The 25,437-nt window shown below is 35.7% G+C and overlaps 1 protein-coding gene across 3 annotated transcripts in view; it reads left to right on the top strand.

Annotated features, from left to right (window-relative positions):
• LOC150077873 (WD repeat-containing protein 91) overlaps positions 1-25,437 on the top strand; it is a 217,373-nt gene that overhangs the window by 68,911 nt on the left and 123,025 nt on the right. For all 3 annotated transcript variants that reach the window (XM_090384218.1, XM_090384217.1, XM_090384216.1), the window contains exons 7-8: positions 9,762-9,880; positions 12,272-12,368. In XM_090384218.1, the coding sequence (XP_090240344.1) occupies positions 9,762-9,880; positions 12,272-12,368 (216 nt within the window). The remainder of the gene's footprint in view (positions 1-9,761; positions 9,881-12,271; positions 12,369-25,437) is intronic.

Raw genomic sequence — 25,437 nt, 5'->3', positions numbered from 1 at the left:
GATTCAGTGTACGAGAGTATGGAATTCAAGCATAGAGGAAAAAGGGAAGGGGATCAGGATATTATAGAGGGAAGGAACGGGAAAGTACTAAGAAAACCAGAATAGATAAGGGAAGTTATATGGGTCAAATGAGTGGCAGAAAGAGGATGATTTTGATAATGTCTAAATAATGGATCAAGACAGCTTTATGCCAGTCATAATGGAGCAAGAGGTAAAGGAAATAAAGGGAAATAACACAGCAGGTATTGGAGTTTGTAAGAATACTAGTGGGGACGTAGGCTTAAAGGAATTAACAGAATTATGCAGGTTAATATATGAGCAAGGGAAAACAGCCAGAAGATTTCAAGATCACAGTAATAGAAAAGAATGCCATGCAGTGAAATGTAAAGATTTTAGAGTTATAAGTTTAGTACCGCATGCAGCAATGATAATGCTAAGAATATTAAATAGAAGGATGGAGGAAAATTAAGGAAAAAGGACAGTTTAGTTTCAGAAGGGGTAAGGGAACAAGGAATGTAATAAGTGTGATGAGAATGTTGGCAGAAACACATCTGGGAGTAAACAAAAACATATCTATATATTTTATAGATTTGGAGAAGGCTTTTGATTGGGTAGACTGGGTTAAAATATTGAATGTATTGGAAAGGATAGAAGTGGTTTAGGACAGAAGAATGATTATTATATTATATTGGGACAAAAATAGGGTAAGACAAGATGGCACTGAAAGTGTAGAGATAAGAAAGGTGTTGTCTGTTTTCAACTTTATTTAATATATGTGTAGAAAAAATTAATTAAAAATAAACTCATTTAATAAAGGAAATATGGATAAGGGAGAACTGTATGGGGGGAAGATAGAGGTAAGGTTACTGAGAATGTAGATTTGCACACATGTGGCCCTGGTGGCATATCTCCAAATGCAATTTCTGCAGTCCTTCTGAGAAGGGATTGAGAATAAGAATAAAAATGGGGGGGGGGAGCTTTCAAGAAACAAAAGACCATTATGCAGGAGATTAGGAATTGGTTCAAGGAAAAGAATTGGTAAAATGGTATGGAGTGTAGTGCTTTACAGAGAAGACATTGAGAATGAAGATGATAGAAGATTGGAGAAAGTTTTGAATTGTGTATGGATGAGGAGGGAGAAGGTAAGATGGTTTGATGAAATGAGGTTTTGAGAAGAATGGGTGAGAAAATGTTTTACTGAAATAATCAGAAGGCAGAAGAGAAATTGGATTGGGCACATTGCATAGAGAGGGATTGGTGAAGGATGTGATGGAGGGAAGATGAAGGGGAAAAGGCCAAGAGATTGAGGAAAACTGTGAGGGATGAATTGAGAGAGGATGGTGGATACTAGGGAGATGACGAGGAGTCCTGAGGTGTGTGTAAGTGATAATGAATAATAAAGTGTAGTGAAATTTTGGATAATGTGATGGCAATACCTAATATTATAATATATAAAACTGTAACTAAGAGTTTAAAAAATGAATTTAGCATTAGCATTAGTAGAGGCATTTGATGCAAGAAAGCAAGCTTATGCAGCATCAGCCAAAAAAAAAAAAAAAAAAACCCACTTCCACTTCACCCCTCTGTTCGTTCAAAATACCTGTCCAGCTGAGCCTTAAACTTATTTAGGCTATCAACCTCCACCACAAGGGATGGAAGTCTGTTCCACCAACCAACCACCCGCTGGCTAAAGGCAAATTTCCGCACGTCTATCCTACATCTGTCTTTCCTCAATTTGAATTTATGCCCTCTCAGGTGATTTTTCTGAGCTAGAGGAAGAATCCCATCAGCATTGAGCATGCTTAAACCATTCAAGGCTTTATACACCTCTATCAGATCACCTCGCTGGTGCCTAGTCTCCAGACACTGTAATTTGCAAAACTTAAGCCTTTCTTCGTAAGACCACCCCTTTGTTCCATTCACTAATCTTGTTGCCCTTCTCTGTACTCGTTCGAGCAGCTCTACATCCTTCTTGAAATGAGGCCTCCAGACCTGTATACAGTACTCTAGGTGTGGCCTGACCATCGCCTTATACAATGGAATAATCACCTCCTTATCCCTGCTGGAAAAATTCCTGTATATCATTGACAATACTCCATGAGCTACTCTTGCAGCCCGTCTGCACTGCTCAGAGAACTTCATATCTGCCTGCACAACCACCCCCAAGTCCCTTTCATTCTCTACCACTGTCAGTGTAGTACCACAGAGTTGATACGTTGCTCTGGGGTTGCTGTTTCCCATGTGTAGTACTTTACATTTGTCAATGTTAAACTTCATTTGCCACCTCTCAGCCCATCTGCTCAACCTTTCCAGATCCTTGATAGTGTGAACCAGAATTTGATAGTGTGAACCAGAGCTGTAATGCTCAATACATTCTGTGTTGATATCAGTATTTGTAAAAGAATAAGAGAAGTTTATGAAATAAGAGAAGAATATGAAAAAAATCGTTTTGCAATTTTTTCATTAAATTCTTTTAATTTTTTACTTAATTTTTAATTGTGTTAAATTGATATTTAATTGTTTTCATTTTAATTTCTGGAGAGTATCATACGGAAATGTTCTACATATCATATTGAGGTAAACTTCTCTTATTCTTTTACAAATAAAACTAACATATATTAAAGCAAAAAATATGAGGGGCATTTGAAAAGTTTGTTGTCTGAGTATTAAAGGGTAGTGGTACAGGGTTAAAATTTCTGTATTAATATATAAAACTTCAAATAGTAATTCAACTTTCATGCAATTTCAATCGTGGCTTTTTTTAATTACAGGTCCTGAGATCAACAAAGTTGTGTGGATGAGGAAAGACAGACAAAATCAGTTCACTGTGCAGTCATCCAATATTTGGGGGAAAAAGAGACATGCCAAAGATATGAGGATATGGTTACAACATTGGGGGAGGATGCCTCTTCCTATTCCATGGTAAGAAGTGGGCAGTAGAATTTGAATGAGGGAGGGAGTGCCTGAAAGATGACCACGCTGTGGAAGACTCGCAACATCTATCACTCCAGCAATTGTTGACTTATCGGTGATAAGTGATTGAGTGACAGTTTGGTGAATTAACAGCATCTTGGGCATTTCATCTGAATGTGTGTACCACATAATAACAGAGGTTCTTGCTGTGAAAAAGATGTCAGCAGTATGATTCCCAAAGTTGTTGACAGCAGAGCAAAATGCACCACAGTGGTCAAGTCAAATGAACATTTGCCTAGTTTTCAAGCAGATATAACAAATTTCCTTTCAAGGTTTGTGATGAGGGATGAGATATGGGTTCATTTTCAGCCAGAGACAAAGGAGCAGTCCAAATAGTAGGAAACACAGCCCCTAATATCTTAATATATATACAGGTTTATAACTTATAAACCTTGGTTTCTATATTAAATTTTTTTCTCTTAAATTATCACTCTTAAAGTTCAGGAATGAGACACGAATAATGTACAGTAGTCCCCTGCTACGAGATGTTTCTGAAAAGTAAGGTAACACATTTTTTTCCTTAATAATGGTGAAAGGGAATGAGATGAAACGCGGTGGACAGACAGACCCATTAATAACGTTCAAAAAGACCACCAGTGCAATGTTGCAGTACTGTCAGCAGATTCCAGTTGCAAAATGGCGGCTACCATGCAAGTGTGGTCCAAAACAGGTGTTCATGAAGTTATTCACTTTTTGCAAACAAAAGGATCTTCACCAAGTGACATTCACCATGAACTGGTTGCTGTGTATGGCGAAAAGGTGATAACAAAGAAATAGGTGTGTTTTTGGTGCAATGAATTTAAAGTGGACAGTGTTGACATTGAAGATCGACATCAGGCGGCCAGGCCTTCGTCGAGCAAGACAATACATTTCATCCATTAAGGACATCGTTCTTGAAAACAGGCAAGTGAAACTGCATGAAATTGCACAAATAGTGAACGTGAGTAAGTCGACTGTTAACGAAATTGTTCACAATGTCCTTGGCTTTTGAAAGGTGTGCTGCCACTGGGTGCCCTGACAATTGTCAGAGGAGGACAAAGCAAAATGCATGGGGACGTGTCTGGAGAACCTGTTGCAGTACAGCGACGGAGAGGATTTTCTCACTTGCATAGTCACAGCAGATGAAACATGGGTGCATCACCTTACTCCGGAGAGCAAACAAGACTCCATGACCTGGAAACGTCTACAATCTCCTGTGCGCAAAAATTCAACACTGTTCCCAGTGTCCAAAAAGTCATAGCCACAGTGTTCTGGGATCGCCAAGGTAGATTTCTTGCAAAAGGGAGGAACAATCAATGCACAGCTTTACTCTGCAATGTTGGAAAAACTGAAAGCCAACATTCGACGGGTGCGCCTCCATAGCCAGGTGGGAAGGAGCAGCAGTGCGTAGCACACGCTTGTTGATTAGACAGGGGTTCGAGCCCGTCACCACCAAATATGGAGGATGCGGAAAGGTCAGGGAATGACGACTGCATATTCCCAGAGCAATATGGCCTTAGTTGCTAATGCTCCTAAAAACCAAATAACAAACAAAAACCAACATTCGACACAAACGACCAGGACTCCTGACAAGTGGCGTGATTTTGATGCATGACAACGCAACTCTACACACTGCCCACACCACTCCTGAGTGGTTGCGCCATAATCGTTGGAAAACTCTGTCCCATCCCCCTACAGCCCAGACTTTGGGTCTTCAGACTTCCATTTGTTTCGGCCCTCTGAAAAAACACCTTTCAGGAAAGCATTTCACCATGTATGAGGAAGTTCATCAGGTGGTGCGATGTTGGTTATTGTGTGGGGGCACTGACTTCTGTAGTACTGGTATTGATAAACTGAACCATCATTCGGACAAGTGCATCAATAAAACTGGAGACTTTGTAGAAAAGTAGTGCATGTTCACTTATTTCTTGGTGTGTAATTTCAACCTCATATAATGTGGTTCACCATAGCACTCTGTATTTTTTGATATCCTCCCCCAGAGTTAAACTCAGAATTCTATTCCTCCAGAATAGTTCTATTCACTCTAAATGCTTTGGGGGGAGTTTGCAGGTGTTTAGGTGCCTGAGAGACCCTGTTGAAAAAAAAAAATAAATAAATAAAGCTCTTCAATTTTTCAGTCAACTAAAATTCACAGTGCTTCTCTTCAAATGTTTTTTTTTTTTTTTTTTAATTTTAAATTGACTTTTAGCCGATACAGGAAATTCCAGTTTATGAAAAGGAGAAATTTTGAAATCTGTTTAATGCCCCAAAAGTTATTTTTTATGCCCATCAGTAATTTACATTTTGTTAATTTTCAGTAGCTGTTTTTATAGGCACAAGTTTCTTCTGTCTATAGCAGTAAAACTCTACAATCATGTGCACCATTTCTTGCATGTTACAAAAATATGTGCGTTATGCATCCTATTGTCTGGTAATGTTATGGGAAGCCTACTTCGTATAACTTTTCTTTGGGAACTGTTGTTTCCTAACAGGGATTTGTTTTTAGCTGCACACTATGCTGAACACAAAGAGAAAATTTAGCTATTTAGTTCCATTGAAGTCCATAAATCTGTAGATTTTTATATTTATTATATTGCCTAGCACTTACTTTATCCTTCTTTACATCCATCACATGTGTAATCCATATATAAACTAATGAATGCTTAGTAGTAGTGGCATGTGATGCAAGAAAGCAAGTATATGAGCTTATGCAGCATCAGCCAAAAAAAAAAAAAAAAAAAAAAATCACACCATTCCCTCCAAATGCCTGTCCAGTTCCTCCTTAAATTTATTCAACCTATCAACTTCCACAACAACAGATGGAAGTTTGTTCCCGCAATTAACCACCCGCTGGCTAAAGGCAAATTTCCGCACATCTATTCTACATTTGTCCTTTCTTAATTTGAATTTATGCCCCCTTAGGTTTGTAATCTGAACAAGTGGAAAGATCCCATCAGAATTCAGCGTGCTCAATCCATTCAAGGCCTTCTACACCTCAATCAGATCACCGTGCAGGTGCCTAGTTTCCAGCCACTGCAATTTGCAGAACTTAAGCCTCTCTTGGTAAGAGGATCCTTTCATTCCCCTCACCAATCTTGTTGCCCTTCTCTGTACACGCTCAAATCTATATCCTTCCTAAAATGAGGCCTCCAGACCTGTACGCAGTACTCAAGGCGTGGCCTGACCATTGCCTTATACAGAGGGACAATCACCTTTTCCCTGCTAGCAAAATTCCTATATATCATTGACAAAACCCCATGACCTGCCCTGGCAGCCTGTCTGCATTGCTCAGAAAACTTCAGATCTGACTGCACAATTACTCCCAGGTCTTTTTCATTTTCTACCACCTTAAGTGTAGTACCACACAGTTGGTACATTTCTCTGGGGTTATTTCTACCCATATGCAGTACTTTGCATTTGTCAAGGTTAAACTTCAGTTGCCACTTCTTAGTCCATCTGCCCAAATTATCTAGATCCTGTTGCAGTAGCACACTGCCATTACTGTCATTAACAACCCTGTCAACCTTTGTATCATCGGCAAACTTTGACATTAAGCCTGATATACCTTCATCAATATCATTGATAAATATACAAATACAAAACAACAGTGGACCCAACACTGAACCCTGTAGGACTCCACTAATAACATTAGTCCACGAAGAGCAGCACCATTGATTACCACCCTCTGTCTTCTCCCACTAAACCATCCTTTTATCCATTGTAGCAACTTACCCTTAATACCATTCTGCTCCAATTTGTACAATAGTCTTCCATATATGATATCGGTGTTTAGATACACCATAGATAACTCTTAAGAAACTACAAAGTAGTTGTTGGTGGCATCATTTGCTCTTTCTCATATTGTGCTCTGCCTTCACGACGAGTTGCCATGATATTGCACTACCTTGAATAAGTAACGCTTCACTGATAGAGAAGACTGTTGTTACTTATTCTCAGTTGAGTACCACCACCCAGACAGCACTGTTTCGTGGCTATTGGCCAATCATCAGTGGGTGGGCAGGTACCCTGGTATTGCAGACATGACGACCCAGTTGTGAAGTTAATCACACAATATGAGAGATGCCAATAGGTGTAGATGTCAATATTTAAAATATATTTTATATATTTAAATATATTTATATATTTAAAATATATTTTAAATATTGACATCTACATTGGCATCTCTCATATTGCCAATAGGTGTAGATGTCAATATTTAAAATATATTTTATATATTTAAATATATTTTATATATTTAAATATATTTATATATTTAAAATATATTTTAAATATTGACATCTACATTGGCATCTCTCATATTGTGTGATTAACTTCACAACTCTGTCGTCATGTCTGCAATACCAGGGTACCTGCCCACCCACTGATGATTGGCCAATAGCCACGAAACAGTGCTGTCTGGGTGGTGGTACTCAACTGAGAATAAGTAACAATAGTCTTCTCTATCAGTGAAGCGTTACTTATTCGAGGTAGTGCAATATCATGGCAACTCGTCGTGAAGGCAGAGCACAATATGTGAAAGAGCAAATGATGCCGCCAACAACTACTTTGTAGTTTCTTAAGAGTTATCTATGGGGTATCCAAAACACCGATATCATATATAGATACCAAACTCTTAAAGTATTATGCCTTGTGCATTTATTTATTTTAAATATTGACATCTACACCTATTGGCATCTCTCATATTGTGTGATTAACTTCACAACTGAGTCGTCATGTCTGCAATACCAGGGTACCTGCCCACCCACTGATGATTGGCCAATAGCCATGAAACAGTGCTGTCTGGGTGGTTGGTACTCAACTGAGAATAAGTAACAATAGTCTTCTCTATCAGTGAAGCGTTACTTATTCGAGGTAGTGCAATATCGTGGCAACTCGTCGTGAAGGCAGAGCACAATATGAGAAAGAGCAAATGATGCCACCAACAACTACTTTGTAGTTTCTTAAGAGTTATCTATGGTGTATCTAAAACACCGATATCATATATAGATACCAAACTCTTAAAGTATTATGCCTTGTGCATTTATTTATTTTAAATAGTCTTCCATGCACAACAGTGTCAAAAGTTTTCCTGAAATCCAAATATAGGATATAAAAATTATTTTTTGCATCCAGTTCCTTTGTAACACATCATAATATTATATCAAATTTGTCAGACAAGACTTTCCCTTAACAAACCCATGGTGTGTCTGAATTATTGCTGCAGTCTTGTCTAGATGATCCTGCAATGCATCTTTAACCAGTGACTCCATTATTTTACCCGGAACAGAAGTTAAACTAACTAGTCTGTAATTACTCGTGTCACCCTTCGATCCCACTTTGTGAATTGGAGATACATTTGCACATCTCCAATCCGTGGGAACCTCCCCTGAATCCAAGGATGCTCTCATAATTATGGCTAAGGGTTTGCTTAGTTCTTTTGCCACCTCCTTTAATATAACTGGATAGATCCCATCCATCCCAGGTGCTTTTCTTATATTTAACTTCAACAATTTCTCCTCCACTTTGCTCTCAGTTATTACAAAATCACTAAGTATCCTGCTACAATTTGCTAACCTTCTGCCATTTTCAAACCTTAATAATTCCTAGTGTGTGAATGTAGATGCAAAATACTCATTCAGTTTGTTTGCTATCTGAGCCTGGCGCCTCCGTAGCCAGGTGGGAAGGAGCAGCAGTGCGTAGCACATGCTTCTTGATTAGACCGGGGTTCGAGCCCGTCACCACCAAATACGGAGTATGCGGAAACGTCAAGGAATGACCACCGCATATCCCGGAGCAATATGGCCTTAGTTGCTAATGCTCCTAAAAACCAAACAACAACAACAGCTATCTGAGCAGGATCATCAACAGTCGAACCATCAATGTCAAGTGGACCAATCAGATTCATCCCCTTCCCTTCCCTTTAGAATTTATGTAAGTAAAGAAATCCTTTCTGTTTTTCTTAGCATCTTTTGCCAAGGATTTCTTGTAATCTGCCTTCGCCTGCCTAACTTCCTTTGTGACCTTCATTACAGACTAGCTTATATCTGCCATAGGCTTCTGAGTCACTTGATAATTTATATGCATCCCATGCATTTTTCTTCTCTGCTACACGTCTCATTAGTTCATTAGATAACCATTTAGGCCAGTGGTTAATATACATATCTGTAAGGAAAGAAAAAAAATTGCATCTTGATGAATTGAAGAAAAACAGTCAGAGAGTGGTTGCAGTAGAAAAAATTATTACATGGAAGCAGGCTACTTTTTCATGGGGGAGGCGAGGATTAGTGAAATTGTGAAGAGCTGTACTGGAAGGCAATTTGTAGATACTGTTGAGGAAGACCTATAAAAAAACAGCATCACACAAGTCACAATTAACATGTTAATAGATTTTTCAATTAACATCAGTTAGACTTTTTCCTCCATAAACTGCTAGATTTTCATTGCTCGTATGAAGGCAGGGAAACCCTTGAAGGGATTTGCAATATGAGATTGTATAATGATGCCTTTTTATGCAAACTTTGGTTTTTTTTTCATAACAGCTATTTTACTGATTATACTTATAGTTATATAATTTTGCTGTATCTTTGTAATATTTGCTCTAAATTAGCTTGCAATTTCATTAAAATAATGAATTTAACAATTTAGCTTGGTTAACCAGCAAAATATTTTTTTTAATGCACTACATCTGATTAAGTATGTATCTTCCAATTTCTACATTGAAAATTCAGCATGAAAAATAAATTTTGCAAAGTGCATGAAATTTGATTTATATTCATGTATTCTTATTAGCTATGCCTTCTTTGTATTAGGTGTTAAGTCAAGCAAAGGTAAACTTCGATCACCTAGTGTGCCCTCTCAGGCATCACCAAGTAGTAGAGCTAGACATCAGCCAGAACATGATGCACGCAAAACACATTCTCATGGAAAGGTACATGTGTATTAATATTTTTTTTGTTAATAGTGTATCATGTGCAATTTCCATTTATATTCACTTTCTGAGTGGAGAGAATGCATTTCTGTTTACCAGCTTCCAGTTGGTAAATTTTTTCATCAGTAATATTTGTATTATTAATGTTTTTGTGATCTTGTAAAATTTAAAGAGAGTGGTATTGTTTACAGGCCAACTTTTGGCAATAAAAAGTTGCAGATATTTGATGTCTAGTGATGTTTAATTACCTGTGAAACATGTCTTTGATCATAAGCTATCATAAAATGCACAATTTTTATCATAATTATAAAAATTAACATCTGAATTTATAGTGTAAGTAAACATATTCATCACATGTATAGCACCACTATTTTATTTTAGCATTAGCAGTTGCAAATGATGCAAGAAAGCAAGCTTATATAGCATCAGCCAAAAAAAAAACACGACACTTCCCATTTCACCTATTCATTCCCTCCAATAGGTCGTCTAGTTCTTCCTTGAATTTATTTAAACTATCAACTCCCACAACAAAAAATGTAAGTTTGTTCCAACAATTAGCCAACGGAACAAACTCTGTTCCATTGGCTAAAGGCAAACTTCTGAAAAACACTGGCATGCAAGAAGTAAACCTCTTGTTGCTCTGGATGATTTCAGTGAGGGTTGCATAAGACGGTGCGTGAACAGCATTATTAATCTCACATTAAACAGTATAATTGATTTAATTAGAGAAAGATAGATATTAGTTGTGATTAAACATTTCTGTATAAGCTTTAAAGGACACTGAATTTGCATTTAAAAAAAAGCATTATTTTATAGCATTAAAATCTTTGCTGAACGAGCTGATGTTGCATTCTCCAGAAGGAAATACACACACTGTATTAAACAAAATCTCGATCCAAACAATCCTTGTCTGTTTATACAAAATATGTGACTGAAACCTGAATATTTATACAGGTAGGCTTCATTTGTAGCCCAAGAAATTTGGCAAGACGATTCTGGAAAAACCAGCTAACATGCAAAATTGCATGGCTTATCATGTTACATGCTGGTAACAAAAAACAGGTGGACTAATGGTACTAACCTTTTAGTTCCACTCTAAAACCAAAATAAAATCTTAGGGAGTAAGAGAAGACTGAATTTCAACGAGTTTTTTTACCATGATTAGTTTTTTTTTTTTTTTTTTTTGGAAGTTGCTGAATAAATTCATTTTCTTGCATCAATTTAGCCTTACTAATATTAATTAACAGTTTGTTTTAAAAAGACTTTAGTAACTTACGTTGACTATATGTTGAAGCTATAATACACCTTGTGTCCACTTTTATTACCTGACTTTAATGATTAAAAACCAATCACAGTAATTAATCATAACAGTGTAATATCTCTTTTTTTTTAAATGTGGTTTTAAAAATAAACAGTGAAAGGGAAAATTTTTGGCCTTGAAAATACACAACACAGATATATAGTGGGGGCTAGTTAAAACACAACAGGGCCTATCTAGCTTACTTTTAAGTTTAGGATATTTTTTGTTCGAACCTTGTCATATTTGGGCTGACATTTTGAATTGGATGTCAAAATTGTACTAAATGTTACTGTTTAGATTTTATAATTTTTAAAGTTAAATTTTGCCTAATCAACTGCTTTTTTCTCTGTGGGTAAGTTGTTCCCCATTATAGGTTTAGTCTAAAAACATCATCGATGTACTTCTGAAATGAACATACACCAGTTTTATTTGACGGGGGAAGTGCAATAGTTTTATGGTTGTATGAGATGTTTACTCTTTATTATATGCTGTGCTGAATGATAGCAGTTGTGACATGTCTCCTCATGCTACAACCATTGTATTATTGTTATATTTTTCCTCCCTTCAGATAAAAATCAGTACATTCATTTCAGAAGTGCACTAATGACATTTTATACTAAACTGAGAATGAAGAACAACTTTTTCCATTGAGAAAAAAGCAGCTAATTAGGTGAAATTTAAACTGAGAAATCTTAGTAACTTAGTTTTGTCTTAGTCACTTAAATCTTAGTCACTTTGTCCAGTTTTAACATCAAATTCAAAAATTTCAGTTCAGATATGACAAAGATCCAAAAGGTTAGACAAAAAATAGTCTAAACCTAGACAAAAGTGAGGTAGATCGTGGTGCCTTTTAATTGAAACACCCTGTATTATATTGAAACTTTAGTTTTAAATTTTTCTATATTAGATTATAGTTTAATTGTTCTTATTCCTTTTAACTATTTGTAAGTTCAGTTGATAACCTGAAGATCTTGTGTGTTAAAAGAAATATTTTATGTATTTACTTCCAAAGTATTAATATAAGTTTTTATTACAGTGCTTTTATTTTGCAAACCTGTTTATATTTACAACAGTTTCTTGCCACATGACAGGAAGACCTTAGTTGTCAAAGTTTGTCACAGTCTGCCGTGATTTCATCATCTGTTAAGACATCTGTTTCATCTCACACAGCTCCAATTGATCATCAAAGTAAGTAGTAATTAATGAGTTTTTAAGAGCATATATAAAGATAAAAAGATAATTTTAATAATTCTAGATAAATTTATATTTTATTATAAAAAAATTATATTCCTTATATTATTATAGTTGTATATTTATTATTTTATTTTTTTCAGTTATTATTTGATATTTTAGCCTTTAATTAATGTTTTACGATTATAATAGAACATCAGTGTTGGCATAAACATAACCTTCATTTAGATCCATGTTATTTTAAGGTTTGGAATTTTTTAGTCTCAATAGGCAACTTTAGCCTCCCATAAGAATTGAGAAAATTTAGCAACTTTTGTGCAACATTAGCACTTAAATGTATTTCTTATACATTCAGCAGTAAGTGTAAGAACAAGAAAAGAAAAACCTTTTATATCAGGCAAGAAATGTTCTTTATTATTACATACTGAAAACTAAAATTAGTAAAATCTCTGTTAAATTAGTATTAGAATGGCCAGATGATGTACACATGCTTTTCCCATTGCCAATCCATTGTTCCCCTCAGATTTTGTGAAACTCTCAGCCTCACTTTTCTTGAAAGGTAATTTATTCTAGTGATCTACAACATGCTGCATGAAGGTTAACTTCAAAAGATCCAGTCCTCTGTTACTCTCTGATTTTGTAAATCTTGGAGCATAACAGAGGTCTGTTACTGTAAGATTTAGAGAGGAATAGTCCCACCTGCACCCTTCCCGCAGTTCTTGTTCCTCCTACCAGTGAGAATATACCTTCATTATGCCTTTTATTTGGTTATATAAGGCCCTAACAATAATTAAAACCTTATACAGTCAGTCTTCGAATAGCACGATAGTTGTGTTCCTAGATACCCTTGTACAATGCAAAATCGTACAATATAAATAACAGGTCCTATGGGAAAAATAGGGTTAGGTGCCGACCACCCAAGATTGAACACACGTTTGTAACAAAACATTACCAAACACAGTAAATAATCGTAACAAAATACTTATGTATTTTATTATGACTATTACGTAATAAAATATTGCTAATGCTTTTGCTTCTGTCGTAAACAATCTTGTTCTTTGTTTGATCTTCTATCCAAACAGACTATAGCTGTTCCATCTCTTCCAATTCCTTGTCTTGATCTAATGGATTTTTAGCATTAGCAAAGGCACATGATGCAAGAAAGCAAGCTTATATAACATCAGCCAAAAAAAAAAAAAAACTGAGTTGTTCCTGCTACGAGAGTTGTTTTATTTTCTCTGCATTATTTCTAATTCTTGGCGTTGCCTTATTTAGGCTTGTAGCATGTGCAGTATCACATGTTCTTTCATTTTACTGGCCATAAGCTTTACCGGGGGGAAACCCCAGTGTGCCGGAGGCCGGTGTGACTTTGGCCATAAACGCTAGTATGAGACCACTACAAATTTTCCCTGGTAAGAATTTTTAACCCAGTCTGCCCCTGTCTATCGATATTGCTTTTCTTTTTCTCTCTGAATCTGTAGTGTCTTCACCAGGATGCCTTCTTTTCACACCTTTTAAGTATTTTACTCATTTTTAGGGAATAAAGCACAGTTACAAAATGAGGAAGCACACTTGATACACAAACAAAGCTGCATGCGTGTAGCAACTGAATAAACAACACCGTAAAGGCAGAGACACTATTAACACCTTTTTACTAAATTTACATTTTACTAAACCACATTTCTGGAGGTCACTACCATAAAACAATTAAAGCAATTTTCAGTTGCGTTTCTGCTAGTGGAATCTGTGTAAATAGGTAGTAAATTCGATCTAATTGCAAATGCGATAATACGATAGCTGGAATTGTGTGGGTTTTTACGTTATTATGGTGAAATGTATTTCCCTTTCACTGATATAAAAAAACAAATACATTTTCAGAATCCTCTTCATTCCTATCGTGTTGCGTTCAGTTGGGGTGATTCCGCAGTCGACTGCCATTTCTTGTAAAAACAAAGGTGAATCGTGCATAAGTGAATTCAGTTTGTGTTATATACGATATCATTCCCCTATTTATAAATCATGTATGATCGAATTCATGTAGTGTAAACATGTGTTATACGAGGACTGTCTGTGCACTCAAATCTCCCTTAAGTATCTAATTGATATCTCCTAAAGTGTCTTTAGTTGACACTCTTCACAATCTGCATCTTCTAAGTTATGGGAGACAAAATTAGTTAGCTCACCAAATTTTGTCTCTTTTTTTACAGTACTTCAAAAGATTCAATAAATCATTGAAAGGACCTTGTATTGGTTAAGTCCTAAGTTCTACTTTGTCAATCAGGATTGTCAATTAAGTCCTGATTGACTTAAGTCCTGATTGACTTAATTGACAACCAATTAAGTCAATCAAGCACATTAGGCAAGCTAAGACAGCTTATGAGAAGTCTTTGACTAAGATTGCAACGAAAAGTAGCATGAAATTCTTCTGATATGTTAACACTAGAAAAAAAAACAGTGAATAACTTTGGTCTACTTGGATATAGATGGCATTGATGAATCTGCATAGGTTACTGAAATCTAATAAATATTTTGTATCGTTGTATCTACATTGACACAACTTTTAGAGACAGAGTTAGCAGAAGTCTGTCAAATATGGATTTGGGAGTTGGATGATTTTATAATGGAAAGATAAATGAAAAGTGTTGGGGGGTGCTGACAGAATCTATCCAATTATTATAATAAAAGAAGCAGCAAAAGAGGTAAGTAAACTATTAGCCATAATTAAGAGAGAATCCTTAGATTCGGAAGTCACTGTAGTACGGAGATGTCTCAATGTATATCTTACTCATAGTGGTTTAAAGGGTGAAGTGGGTAATTACAAGCCCTGGTAGTTTGACTTTCTGTGTGTCAGAGAAAATAATGGAGTCGATTGTCATAAGTAATGCAAGATCACCTTGATAGGAATGCAACAATATGGTAAACCACAGCACAGTTCATCACAAAGAACTGGATACAAAGAATAATTATGATAGCATATACAGACAGACCTCTCTTTAACAAACTTCCATGTAGTGAATTTTTCTATTTAGCGAATTTTTTTTGATTTCCACTTGGTCATTACATTGAAAATTGTTTCCGTATAATGAAGAAATTTCCATATAATGAACTGAGTTTGAGACGCCTGCATATGCATTATTCACAACTCTGGCCTTTAGGCAGTAGAGCTGATTCTGTAGAAAGCAGGAATTAAGAGCTAAAAGGATTAAAATTAATCCCTTTAGATTTTAAGAGCTAAAACATTCCACAATTTAGTGGTGCCTGTAAAACCTATAAACCACCTTAAAAACAAGGTGGCAGTGATTGTATAGGTTTTATGCGCGACCGTGTCTACTATACCAAGAAGTTGCACTGGTCAACTGCAATCTATGTACCCACAGCCATTGGCAAAGATTAAAGCATATTCCTGATGCTGACATTGGCTCTAGTCAACCTGTTTTCTACTATAAGCACCATATTAGAGAATTAGGAGAGAGTGATTTTTCTTTATCCCGGAAATTCATCTGTTGTTTGGCAGAAATGAGTAATCCACACTTTCAGTCAATTTCACCTGTTTACATGATAGGTACGAGTGGTCCCTAAATCAGTTTTGTTTTAGCTGCTGTGCAAGTAACCTTACAATGTCTAAAAGGAAATCCTTGAGTGTAGTGGAAAAGTGGAAGTGCTTAATAGTGTAGATTGGGGTGTGAAAAAAAAAAAAATCGCTTTAAAATTTGGTATCCCTGCCAAGTAGTGTGTTAACCTTTCTGAAAGACAGTGTTTTTGATTCTCAAACTGTTTGAGGAAATGGGATCCAGTCAGAAGCATGTGAAATTATGCCTGTATGAAGATGTAGAGATGAAGTTGTTTACAAGTGGGTGAAGTTGATTCAAGACCAAAACATGCTGATATCAGGGCCATTAATAAAAGAAAATGCTATTGAGTACACATTTTTTCTGTGACATAAAATAATTCCAAGCCAGTTCTAGTTGGCTGGACAAATTTAAAAGGCTTACTGGAAAAAGTTATTTCTGGTGAAAGTGCAGTTGTAATTCAAAAAGACTGTACCCATCGGAAAGAAAAAATTAGTTTGAAAAAATTATGGAGAACTATGAGCCCAAAGACATTCAATGTTATGCAAGCTGGTCTCAGACAGTGATAAAAAGGTTTTCCAATTATCTGTCACAAGTTAACAAATTGAACTAGAATATTTTTTAAATTTTTGCCGAACAAGACACTGACTTTTAAAGATGATAAATGTTTAGGTGGTTAAAATAGTAAGGAGAGAATTACATTCTTGGTTGGTCCAAATATGGCTGATAATGAAAAACTGAAGCTTTTGGTAATAGGCAAAAGTAAACAACCCTGATGTTTCAAAGGAGTAAAGTCGTTAGAGTTGGACTACAACAAAAAAAAACTTGGATGATGAGTGAAATTTTTGAACAATAGATTTAAAAACCAAGAAAAACTAAGTTTCTATAAATTATTCTCTCTGGAAACCCAGGCATGTATGGTGACCTAATTGAAGTGTTCAAGACTTTAAAAGGATTAAGAAAACTAAATGCTGATGGCATCTTTATTCTTTCTTTATTCCAGCTAAAGAGTAATTGATTGTTGGAATAAACTTTCACCTAGTGTTATGGAAGTGGGTAATTTTTTTTTTCCCCCTTTTGTTGCTACTGTATAAGATTTACTTCCTTGCATCATGTTGCCAGTAGTAATGTCTTTCTTGCTGATTGTTTATGCTAAATAGAAAAATTGTATCGTAATGCTTTTTTTTTTTTCTTATCCTGAATTACTTTTAACTCCATCCCTAGTCTGAAAGTTACACTTGGTTTTCTGTTCTTTACATTTAGCAGCATTAAAGTTTAGTTGCAGTTTTTCAGACCATATTTTCGGCCAGTCCAACTTATTTTGAAGAATTATAGGCATGTTCTGTCCATTAACCCCCTTCAAAACTGCAGATCACCAGAAAACTTCGCAGTTTTCTCCATCTTCCCTTCTCAGTTTCAAAGAAGATGAGAAACAAGAGGGGGACCCTTAGCAACCATCCCTGAACAAAGCCCACTTCCTATTCTGGTTGACTGTGAAGAATGCCCATTATGATCACCATTTGTCTTTTCTTCTTCAGCCAGCTCCTAATCTAATGAAGGATTTTAATGTAATCTCAATTTGCTGCCATTTATATTGTAAACTTTTTTGAGGAACGATAACAAAAGCGCTTTATTAGAGTTTAGTTATATGTCTTCCAAGGGCAAAAGTTGATGACATTATAGAATAGATACCATCTTTTAAGGGCACAAAAGGTGATATTGTTGTGCACATTGGCACTAAAGACATTAAGAGTAGGAGATCTGCATACTTACTTAACAAGTACGGGGCAATGTTGAAAAAAGTCAGAAGCCATTATATTTGAAAATGCAATTCTGCCCAGACATGATAGGACATGATAGGCAGTATATGGTGAGAGCCTTGTCAATTAATTTGGCCTTGGAGAATGCAAGGTTAATGGTGTAGAATTTTTCTCAGCCTGGTCTGTGCTTGTTAACTGGAGAGATTGATTCTACAAGGATGGAATACACTTAATTAGAAAGTTCAAGAATATTTGCTGATGCTATTGAGTCAGTGTTAGGTGGGTTGGAAAACTGCTAGCTTGAGGGGGGGGGGTACACAGACTGATAGATTAACAATAGCCATAGGCAGAGGTGAAAGTGATTCTTGCACTGCTTCTATTTGGAATAAGCAGCAGCCTTGAAAGTAAGGTCCTGGGATTTCAAGCAGTTTTTGAAATCCCCAGTCATCATGAAACAAGTAAATACATGGACTGTGTTAGAATAACTAAGAGTAAGAACTAGTGTATGTATACTTGCATGTACACCAATGCCAGGAGTATAGTAAATAAATTTCATGAATTAACTATGAAAAGAGTAATAACCTCTATGATAGATTTGATGAATTTGAAATGCTGGTCAAAACATCAAATGCAGTCATTGTTGAGATTTCAGAGTCATGGTGTCACTCAGATATAAGGGATGCAGAATTTGAATATGGGGATTACAATGCATACAGAAAGGACAGACATGATAGGAAGGGTTATGCTGTTAGTTTAGAAGCACATAAAATCTGAAGCAGTGCATCCAGTTGACATGGGTGGCCAGTGTAATGTTGAGTCAGTTTGGTGTGACATAAGCACTGGGAAAGGAAAAATGAGAGTAGTAGTGTGTTATAGCCCTAATAACTGTGATGAGTACAATGAACAACTGTACAGAGTAATAGGGTGGACCAGAACTTATCATAATGTTTTATAATGGGGGACTTTAACTTTCCAGATATTGACTGGAACTTGTGGGGTTTGGGCACTCACAGACGAGCAAGACTTTGTGGATTTATTGGATGACTGTTTTCTAGAGCAGCATGTTAGAGAGGCAACAAGAGGGAACGATACTCTTGATGTGATTATTGGCAGTGATGATTTGTGCATTAAGAATCTGCAGATAAAAGAACCACTGGCAGTGATCATAGAGTATTGATTTGGACTTTACTTAAAGATGTAATTACCATCAAGGGTAAAGGGAGGGGTTTTTGCATTCATAAAGGTGACTACAGTGGTCTCAGACAGTTCTTAAATTCTATACAGTGAAATCAACTGAGTTTTAAATTCTATACAGTGGGATCAACTGAGTTTTAAATTCTAAATGGGAAGCATTGGAAGGAATTAATCAAAAAGCTACTAGGGTTTTCATACTACCTAAGAGATGCTCTTTAAGATGTAGGCAAAAATGGACGTCGGATGAACTGATGAAACTCGTTGCAGAGAAGAAAAGTGGATATAACTTATTGGGTAACACAGAAGCCTATGTAGGTATTAACTAATCTGTAATCAAGTAACACAGGAGGTCAGACAAGTGAAGGCATATTACAAAAATTCTATGCAGCAGGACCTAGAAAAGTGCAGATATGCTGAGAAATGGCAATTCAAGTTTAATGCTGTCTTGGTCTACTCGAGTCATTTTCATGCGGTTCAAGTTTCAACTAATAAATTGTATCATTTTTACTCTATCCATAGAGCTGAAACTTGTTACAGCTGGAGCCAGAACTGTTTTCTTTAATTTCCCCACTTCAAATTTCAGAAATTTATATTGATTATCATGCAAAGGACAAAAAAATGTACTACTATCAAGTGTGCATTTTTAAGGCTTTTTCAATTATTTTTGCTTTCCCTGCCCAAATTAGCCTAGTGCTCATGAAATACAATACTCCTTTCATTTGTTTTTCCAGTGCGTGCTCTCCCTCTGTTTACAAAAGGGTGTTATGTTTTCACTTGGCTGTGATTGCTTTGGCATTGTCACAGTTCTTCATAAAGCTTTATGAAGGCAAAAAAAAAAAAAAATGCATACAACTGCTTCTTAGCATAAGAAAAACTGAAAGAATTGCAACAATTGTTTTTGAAACAGGATAAAGACTGTACTTTCTTTCTACAATGTGTATCACATCTACTAACACAAAATCAAGAAATTCATCTGTTGCAAGCCACTGGAAATGGGAAAAACTGGTAATTGTAATATCTTTATTGCAATCAGTGATATTAAGTAAATTTTATATGTATGCCTGATGCAATGCCCATAACAGCAAAAATGCTAGGATTTTAACATAAAGACAAACTAAAACTCTAAAAACAAAAAATTAAGTTGTAAACACATGAAAACAGATTTTTTTTTTTTTACAATATCAGCAAACCAATCAAGGAAAAATAGTGACAGTCACTCAGTTGAAGATGAGAGCTTGATCCCTGATGATACGTCTTCTGTAGGCTTTGTCCCCAATGAATTTCTTGTAGTCAGCATCCATATCTTGGACGTTTTGGAGCATCTCCATTGGCAGAAATCTGTCACTTTTCCTGAGCCTGGTGTAAAACTGATAACACTACAATGCACATTTGATTAAAAAAAAAGTTTGCTTTATTGTAATTGTTTTTAAGAACAATATCAGTACAGCACATTTTCTGGATGTATATTTGATCTAATGGACTTTCAAGAAAATATTTCTATGGATAACTGCATTATAAACTTCGAAAACTGGTGTGCAAAAGAACAAGAAAAAATCATCCACTGCGATAATGCATTGTTTTTTGGAATGTGCATTGTTTTTTGGAATGTGCATTGTTATCATTCTGTGTATTGTTAACAAACAATACAAATAATGTTATGGATAATGAATTGTTTGCAAAATACTTATTTGAATCATTAGAAAATATTTCAATATTTCCTTGGTGTGCATTTGATGTTATCACAAAGTTTCAAGGGAAAAATTCATTTTTAGTACACAATCCAAAAAAATTCAGCATCCAGTGACATATGCTGTTATGAAGTCGGCATTTCCTGTTCTGGGCTGCAATAGAAAGATATACCCAATTGAAAAATAGATTTACTCCCTATCTCTTATTTTGTTTTACTCTGGGAAGGTTATTTCACACAATCAAGACTGTGACTGTAAATGCGATGCTGTTTCTTGTATTCTCTCTATCTTGTGAACTCCTCTGACCGTGTAGTCATCCCGGAGTATAAACAGAATTTCTTTGGTTTGTTTGGATGCTGTCCAGATGACACCTACCGCCAATTATCAATTCTTTTATTGTCTTCTAAGATGGATTGTGTTCAGATGATCTGCTTTGGGAAAATTGGAAAGTGCTTACATTAATTAGGAGCAAAAACCAATTCCATTCGCACACCATAGCGAATTACTTTAGGTACAATAAAGGACTACAAATGATTGATTTTACCGCAAGGAACTTTCCACAATAAGACATCTGTATGTGGCGAAAACATCCAGTCAGTCGAAAATAACCATAGTCATTTGCATTCAAGGACAAGCTATACAGTGATGTTTGAAATTTTTAATGCAGCTCACTTGTGTTTATTTCCAGAGGGATTATTGAGAAGTACACGTTAGAAGCAGAAAAGGTTCTCCACTACCCACACAATAACAAATTCATTTATAATGCGGCTATCAATAGAAATATTTTCTGTAAATTTTGTTAAAGATAAAATATACATCCAGAAAATGTGCTGTACGAATATTGTTGCCTAAAACAATTACAATAAAGCAAAGGTATTTTTTTTTTTTTTATCAAATGCACATTGTAGTGTTATCAGCTTTTCCCATTTCCAGTGCAACTTCCAACAGATGAATTTCCTTGATTTTGTATTAGTAGATGCAATGCACATTGCATCTACTAATACAATGTGCATTGCATCTACTAATAGATGCAATGCACATTGAAGAAGGGAAGTACAATCTTTTTGTTTTTCAAAAACAATTCATTGCAATTCTTTTGGCTGTTTCTTATACCAAGAAACAGTTGCGTGCATTTTTTCCCCCTCTCCCTGTATCACCCTAGCAATGACGCTGTTCATGTGAATGATGGCACCTTCCACATCAGTCACTGCTGCGTGTAAGTTGATTCATTTTAGCCAGCAGCAGAGTGCACATGCAGGAAATTCAAATGAATGCAGTGTTATATAATCAAGGCCAATGCCTGACAGTTTTTTCTCAGGAATAATTAGCAAAATGCATACTTGATTGTACATTTTTGTACATGTTAATTAATAGATTTTTCTGAATTTAAAGTTGAGAAATCAAAGAAAACACTTCTTTTTATATATGTTGAGAGTTTCAATTTTGTAGTTAGAGTAAAAATTATAGAAATAATTAGTTAATTGTCATGGGGAGTTGGTGCCATAAGGTTCTGGAGGGGCTACGAGACTGAAGCAGGGTTACTATTGATAAATGTAAAATACTGCATAAATGTTAAATTGAAACTTCTTTTTATTTAATTGATTAACAAAATTTCTTTCTTTCTTCATTATTTGAAATCCTACTCCACAGCTATTCTATCTTCAGTTCATTTTCTTTCTGCTACATTTGTGGGATCAAAAGTTGAGATGAAAAAATTTCAAAATTTTTAATTTCTAATTATAAGTGTCCATTGTACCAGAATCCTCCTCTTATTCATCTGTTTTCCTGTTCATTAAGGAACATTTTCTTATTACATCTGTTTACATTCAAATTAGCAATTAACATTACAAAACATAGGAATTTCTCATGGTGTCTGTTAGACTTGGAATAAATAGTGAACCTCTCACAATCAGTAAATTAAAACTGTCACTTAAGAGATAATAAGCAAGAAAAGGCATATGAGAGAATTTGTCTCTCTCCCAAATTCAGAGAAATAATAGAGGAAAGGAAAAAGGGGAAAAAAAGTTTTATATCACTCAGGTAACACAGGATTAACATTCCTTAGTTGTGTTTTATAGTTGTTGTCATCAATTATCCATTGAGTGTACTGATCACTAGGTAACACAAATCAGTCTATTTGGATAATCAGTACTACCTTCAAGAACCTTTGAATCCCCAGTGTCATCTTCATGAATCCCTAGAACTCTACAAACACTTGTTGGGAATCAGAGACATAAATAAATGATTTCCACTTATACTTCATTGTAACTGTTTTATTGCAGTCGATCAGCTGAACAGTTTGTTAACAATTTTTGTAGTAGCTTTATGGGCTTGATTTGTGGTATATGCATTTGCATCTACATATAATACTTTAGAACCACACCCTGGGTTGCAGCAATGATTTGTTTATATTTAATGAATACCACAAAGCTTACTTTCCTTCCCAATATCCCTTGATGTTATAAATTAACAAGGTGTAATAAGAATGAAATGTATCAGGCATGTGCTTTTTTCATCAAACTGTGTGATATACCAGTGCCATACAGAGTCAAATGGTGATGCTTCATGAAATCCAATTAAAAATTGCAGAATGTGGAGCATTCCTAAATTTTTAATAATAAAGAGTCATAATATAAAGTTTTAATTTTAAAAGGGAGAAGTACACTTTTCTGTGTTGTTACAGAAAAAAGGAGATTTGTTTTTTCTGACAGGTATCTGTCAAGTAACACAACATAATGTTTTCCCAGAAATGGGTGTTTTAATTAAAATCTACATTTTACACACACACACACACACACACACACACACACACACACACACACACACACACACACACACACACACACACACACAATTTGAATTTTTCTTTTTTTAAAGCGGTAACTATTTAGGCTATAAACAACATAAATGAATTTCACAGTATATCAAGCTATTCGTCTGTTCATACACACTTGGTATTTCATTAGAAGTTCTTGGTATTTTGTAGTTGAGAAAGGGATAAGAAAGTGTTGTTCACTAAATTTTCCCATAACAATGTATGCCAGCTAGTTACACTCTCAGACACAAATGTTTACGCTTGCCAGTTGCCCGTTTGAAGTTAACATTTCATAGATATTTTTTTTTATTGCATCTAGTTGAAGCAAGGTAGGGGAGAAGTGAATCTAGAGTTATTATCTTTAGATAAGATCTGTTTCTAGAAATTTTCTCTGTTAATTAGCATTAGGTGAGACATATAATGCAAGAAAGTAAGCTTATAGAGCATCAGTAAAAAAAAAAAAAAAAACTTCCCATTTCACCCATCTGGTCACTCCCAATGTTTGTCCAGTTCAGCCTTTTATTTTATTTAATTTATTTAAGCTATCAACTTCCACAACAAATGGAAGTCTATTCCAGCAATCAACTCGCTGCTAGCTAAAGACAAACTTCCACACATCTATTTTACAAGTGTCTTTTCTCAATTTGAATCTGTGCCCCCTCAAGTTCTTAATCTGAGCAAGCGGAAGTATCCCATCAGTATTGAGACTGCTCAAACCATACAAAGACTTGTAGGCACCTTCGTAGCCAGGTGGGCAGAAGCAGCAGTGATTAACACACGCTTCTTGATTACACTGGGGTTCAAGCCCGTGACCACCAAATACGGAGGATGCGGAAAGGTCAGGGAATGACCACCACATATCCCTGGAGCAATATGGCCTTAGTTGATAATGCTCCTAAAAACCAAATAACAACAAGGACTCGTTCACCTCAATCAGATCACCTCGCAGGTGCCTAGTCTCCAGATGCTGCAACTTACAGAATTTAAGCCTCTCATAGTAAGTGAACCCTTTTGTTCCTCTCACCAATCTTGTTGCCCTTCTCTGTACTTGTTCTAGCAATTCTACATCCTTCCTAAAATGAGGCCCCCAGACCTGAATGCAGTATTCAAGGTGTGGCCCTGACCATCACCTTATAAAAGGGGGTAATCACCTCTTTATCCCTGCTAGAAAAATTTCTATATATCATTGACAAGACAACATGAGCTACTCTTGCAGACAGTCTGCACTGCTCAGAAAACTTCATATCTGCCTGCACAATTACCCCCAGGTCCTTTTCATTCTCTACCACTGTCAGTGTCACACATAGTTGATACGTTATTCTGGGATTTGGCAAGTACTGCTTACCATATGCAGTACTTGTCAATGTTAAACTTCAGTTGCCACCTCTCAGCCCATCTGCTAAACTTTTCTAGATCTTGTTCCAGAATTTTTAGCCAACATAAGCGTTATCCAAAATAACCGTTCTAGTACCATTTTCCAAAATGAGGATCTGTATCTTACTTGTTCCTCACGATCTTTATCAAAATTGTATTCTTTGCCACAATTCATGTATAGCACACGTACCTCGATATGATGTTGAGAAACACTGAGATTTTATCCAAAAAGATAGATTTTTTTCAATCTCGTAGTCCAGAGTAGCACAGCCACAAGCGAGGAACTGGACCATAAGTTGAAGTAGAATAGTAGTACATGTCACTAAAACTTCTATTTTGTTGTTCAAGATCCCTTGGAAATGGTCCTTTAGTTTCTGAGTTGACAAACTTATGTTTCTTTTTGTTTCATCCGAAATGTTGATGTCCATGTATTCTCCAAGATCGCTTGAGGGAATAAATGGTGCAGTGCATTTAATACTAATATTCTGACGAAGGAATATCTATTATTGTTGAATTGTTTTCGCTTGATGACCCTGTTTGATTTAAATGATCCACAGATATATTTACACCAGCAGCATTTTCCGATTCAATACTGGTCTTTTCTTTACCTTTTTCTGGACATAATTTATTACTGTGTTTTGTAAAGAAATGTGATCTAATTTAGGT

This window comes from Mastigoproctus giganteus, chromosome 11 (assembly GCF_048544385.1).
Source record: "Mastigoproctus giganteus isolate SK-2022 chromosome 11, ASM4854438v1, whole genome shotgun sequence".
Lineage (NCBI taxonomy): Eukaryota > Metazoa > Arthropoda > Arachnida > Uropygi > Thelyphonidae > Mastigoproctus > Mastigoproctus giganteus.
This window is presented reverse-complemented; position numbering and strand designations above follow the sequence as displayed.